The 3,989-nt window shown below is 37.7% G+C and overlaps 1 protein-coding gene across 1 annotated transcript; it reads right to left on the reverse strand.

Annotated features, from left to right (window-relative positions):
* Nucleotides 1–1,370: 1,370 nt before the first annotated feature.
* HBD (hemoglobin, delta) lies at nt 1,371–2,588 on the reverse strand. The gene is made up of 2 exons (NM_001168848.1): nt 2,439–2,588; nt 1,371–1,532 (listed from the first exon to the last, which is right to left on the reverse strand). Exons 1-2 carry the CDS (start codon nt 2,586–2,588, stop codon nt 1,371–1,373), a joined length of 312 nt encoding a protein of 103 aa, NP_001162319.1.
* Nucleotides 2,589–3,989: the final 1,401 nt, after the last annotated feature.

Genomic DNA, 3,989 nt, shown 5'->3' on the forward strand with positions numbered 1-3,989 from the left:
GTGGTTCCTAAATATCCTCTTCAGATATAAAAAGTCCTCAGTGCCTACTGTGTATAATGACTTAAGGAAAACACATGGATATTAAAGAGCTTCTGCTGCCAGTCAATTCAAAATATTGTGATCAAAACAGTTAACTATAATGCATTGTCAATATATTCCGGCAGTACAGACAGAGTTACTATGAAAGCACTTTTAAACACAAGGAAACAACAGATTCTGTTTAGGTATTCAAGTAAGTTTAAAATTAATCAACAGGCATATAATACAGATTTATAAAAATGCATACCAGTGAGAAAGTTCTAAAAGTCCTTCTAATTTTACCTATGGCAAAAATGGTGCTCAAAGAAAAAAAATTACTACCTATGATCAGAAAGGAAATGACTGTTTGGTTGTTTACTGCATGCTTCTTCTTTGTTTGTTGTAGCATTAACGACAAAGAAACACTGTGCAATGGTATGATTCATATTGTCCTCTAGTTCCAGAAGTTCTAAAGCAAGGAATAATCATTTCTTCATTTACTCATTTACTCATTCATTCATTCATTCATTTTCTTGAATAAATATTTTCTTGCTGCCTATAGATGAATTTAATACAAGGCACAGTAGGCATGTAAGAAGGTGGAGAATAGGCAGAATTGTTTATAAAGCATGGAGTGTGTGTGTGCATAAATAAATAAGAAAAATATAAAAAATGGTGTGGGGGAGGGTTTGGAAAGATTTTTTGGGTAGTATCGAAAAGTTTATTGAGGCTGAGTTCACAAGTAATACGTGAGCAATGAATCTTAACCGAAATATGGGAAGATCAGAGGAAATTGTTCACAGAGATGTTCTGGGGCAAGTAAGAGGAGGAGGCTATTTCTTGGAGCAGGAACACTTGATGGGGTATAGTATTATGGGCTAACACATGCAGGCAAAGGAAGTAGGAAGAAAGAGAGCATAACACTGTCTTGAGCAAACATTATGCCTTTAACTGAGCACATTATTTTCTCAGTAATTGTTGGAGTTTAATCATATGATTAACCTTGAGGCTATGTCTTAGGGTTGAGGTCTTCCCTAGAGCCTCTGCAGTGCCAGTATCATCTCTATATGAAGAGTTCTTGGTAATTTCTTTTCTTTGGAGGTAGAAATGTCATCCATTAATGCTTTGTACGGTTCCCTTGCCTTTCTCATTTCCCATGTCCTCTTTGTAAAATACGCAAGTGCTCTCTATCTGTAGACCCTCAGAAACCTTCTTGCATACCTGGGCAAGAAAATGAAATAAGTGCAATTAATCAGGAAGTTGAACTGAACGTTCTTTATTAGGTGAAGCCATACCCTTGAAGTAGACGTTGTGTTCCCAAGTTCAGAAAATAGAATCTAGGGAAATAGGGTCTACTTATGATTATCAGGAAACAGTCCAGGACCACAATGGTACTTGTGAGCCAGGGCATTAGCCACACCAGCCACCACCTTCTGATAGGCAGCCTGCACCTGTAGGGTGAATTCCTTGTCAAAGTTGTGGGCCAGCACACACACCAGCACGTTGCCCAGGAGCTGCGGAGAAAAGGTAGGCAGATACACGCATATGGTTAACAGAGAAATGAAGACTGGCTTCTGAGAAACTGGGCCAACACCCATTTTTTTCTGCCCAAATCTTAGACAAAACTGATCCCCAGGTTATTCTCATCAGCATAAATAAGTACATATATGAATGCATACATATAACATATATCTATACTATACACACCCTTTATGTACTTAACAATCATATAGTCTATATATGTACATATATGCTATATATGCTGTATAATGCTATATACAAATTAATTCCAAATTAGTTTTAATTTTGTATGTGTATATAGCATATACAAATTAATTACTATAAACAGATTAATAGATACAAATTAATTGATTAATCAGTGTGATGATGGGCTGTCTCCTAATAATGATTCTGCCCCACCCCCAGTGTAACTTTCTAATCTTTCATAATCAAATATTCACTTTCCTTTCCATCCCATTTACTACAGAATTTATAAAATTCCAATTATTCCTTATTGTAAAATGACTTATAGCCTCTAAAACAGCATTCTATGCCTCTCCTCTTTGAGTTGGAGCCTCTCCCATACCCATGTGGAGAGACAAAAGGATTATTCTAAGTGCAGAATTAGCAGATGAGAGTTGGCATGCATAATTTGAGTTGTGGTTAGAGAAGGAAAAATGAAGGGAGGGGGTTGAGAGAGAAAGAGAGGATATTAAATAATTTAATTTTTAAAATAGCAAGATTGTGAGGAAGGAAAAAATGCAGAATATTGAAATAAAAAATTAACAAAATTTTAGAAGCATTAAATGATAAAATATAGTAAAATAGACAAAAACGTGGGGGAAGAGCAGCTAGGTAAAAGAACCAAAATGTAAGATTAGAAAGTAAAAAGAGAAAAGTGGCGCATCTCCTGGACTCACCCTGAAGTTCCCAGGATCCACGTGCAGCTTGTCACAGTGCAGCTCACTCAGCTGGGAAAAAGTGCCCTTGAGGTTGTCCAAGTGAGCCAGGCCATCACTAAAGGCGCCTAGCACCTTCTTGCCATGAGCCTTCACCTTAGGGTTGCCCATTAACAGCAGCAGGAGAGGACAGATCCCCAAAAGACTCAAAGAATCTCTGGGTCCAAGGGTGGACTACCAGTAACCTGAGGGTAGGAAAACAGCCCAAGGGACAGAGAGAGTCAGTGCCTATCAGAAACCCAGGAGTCTTCCCTGTCTACACATGCTCAGCTTCCATGTCTCGTAACCTTGATACCAACCTGCCCAGGGCCTCACCACCAACTGCATCCACATTCACTTTGCCCCACAGGGCACTGACAACAGTCTTCTCCTCAGGAGTCAGATGCACCACAGTGTCTGTTTGAGGTTGCTAGTGAACACGGTTATGTCAGAAGCAAATATAAGCAACAGTTGACTCTGCCCTCCCTTTTATGCTGGTCCTGTCCTCCCTACTCCAGTGAGCAGGTTGGTTTAAGATAAGCAGGGTTTCATTGGTTTGTGAGAATGAAAAATGAGCCTTCATTCCACTGTTCCCTTACCTTGCCCTGAGATTGGCTGTTCTGTCATGTGTGTCTTGACTCAGAAATCCTGTTCTCCTCTACATATCTCTCCAGCACATCTCTTTAGCAGTTGTTTCTAAAAATATCCTCCTAGTTTCATTTATGCAGAAGTGTTTTAGTCTAATATAGTGGAATGTATCTTAGAGTTTAATTTATTTGTTTCTGTCACTTTATACTAAGAAAACGTGTCTAGAAGCAGATGTTTGAACAAGTTGACTCAATATAACATTCTCCTTTGTCTCTAGGGATTTTTGTCTCCAAGGGAATTTAAAGAGATTGGAATGGACAAATCTATTACTGCCGTTTAAACTTGCTTGCTTCCTCCTTCTTTTGGTAAATTCTTCCTATAATAAAACTCTTATTTTTTATTATATTGAAATAAATGCCCATTAAAAGAATATTTTAAAAATGAATGGTGGTTATTTACCAGTTATTGAAATAGGTTCCGGAAACATGAATTTTAAGGGTAACATTTTAATGACAGATAAAATCAAATATTATATACAAATATTATGATTGTTTAAAATTATGGTACGACTATAGAAAGAATGCAGAGAAAGTGCCAAGTAGATTTACCATATTCAGCCAGATTTAATTTAATGAAGTTCCTGGGAAAATGGTAGTACATAACATTTTACAACTGTGTTCTTAAAAAAAAATGTGGAATTAGACCCAGGAATGAAGAGCTCAGTAGTTTTTCACTCTTTTCTGAATTCAAATAATGCCACAGTGGCAGACAAATACACACCTATGAGCATATCCAAAAGGAAGGATTGAGGGAAAGAGAGGAGGAGGTCAATCCTTTCTTAGTGAAAGGAAGGAAGGAAGAGGGGAAGAGAGAGGATGGAATGGATAGAGGAGAAGAAAAAACAAATAATGGAGAGGAGAGGAGAAAAAAGGAGGGGAGAAGAGA

This window comes from Papio anubis, chromosome 12 (assembly GCF_008728515.1).
Source record: "Papio anubis isolate 15944 chromosome 12, Panubis1.0, whole genome shotgun sequence".
NCBI lineage: Eukaryota > Metazoa > Chordata > Mammalia > Primates > Cercopithecidae > Papio > Papio anubis.

Bases quoted from the DNA above. Each gene is read 5' to 3' on its own strand.
- HBD (NM_001168848.1), bottom strand. From the start codon at position 2,588: ATGGGCAACCCTAAGGTGAAGGCTCATGGCAAGAAGGTGCTAGGCGCC. The intron at 1,533-2,438 runs GTGAGTCCAGGA...TTTTCTCCGCAG, and splicing joins TGGATCCTGGGAACTTCAGG to CTCCTGGGCAACGTGCTGGT.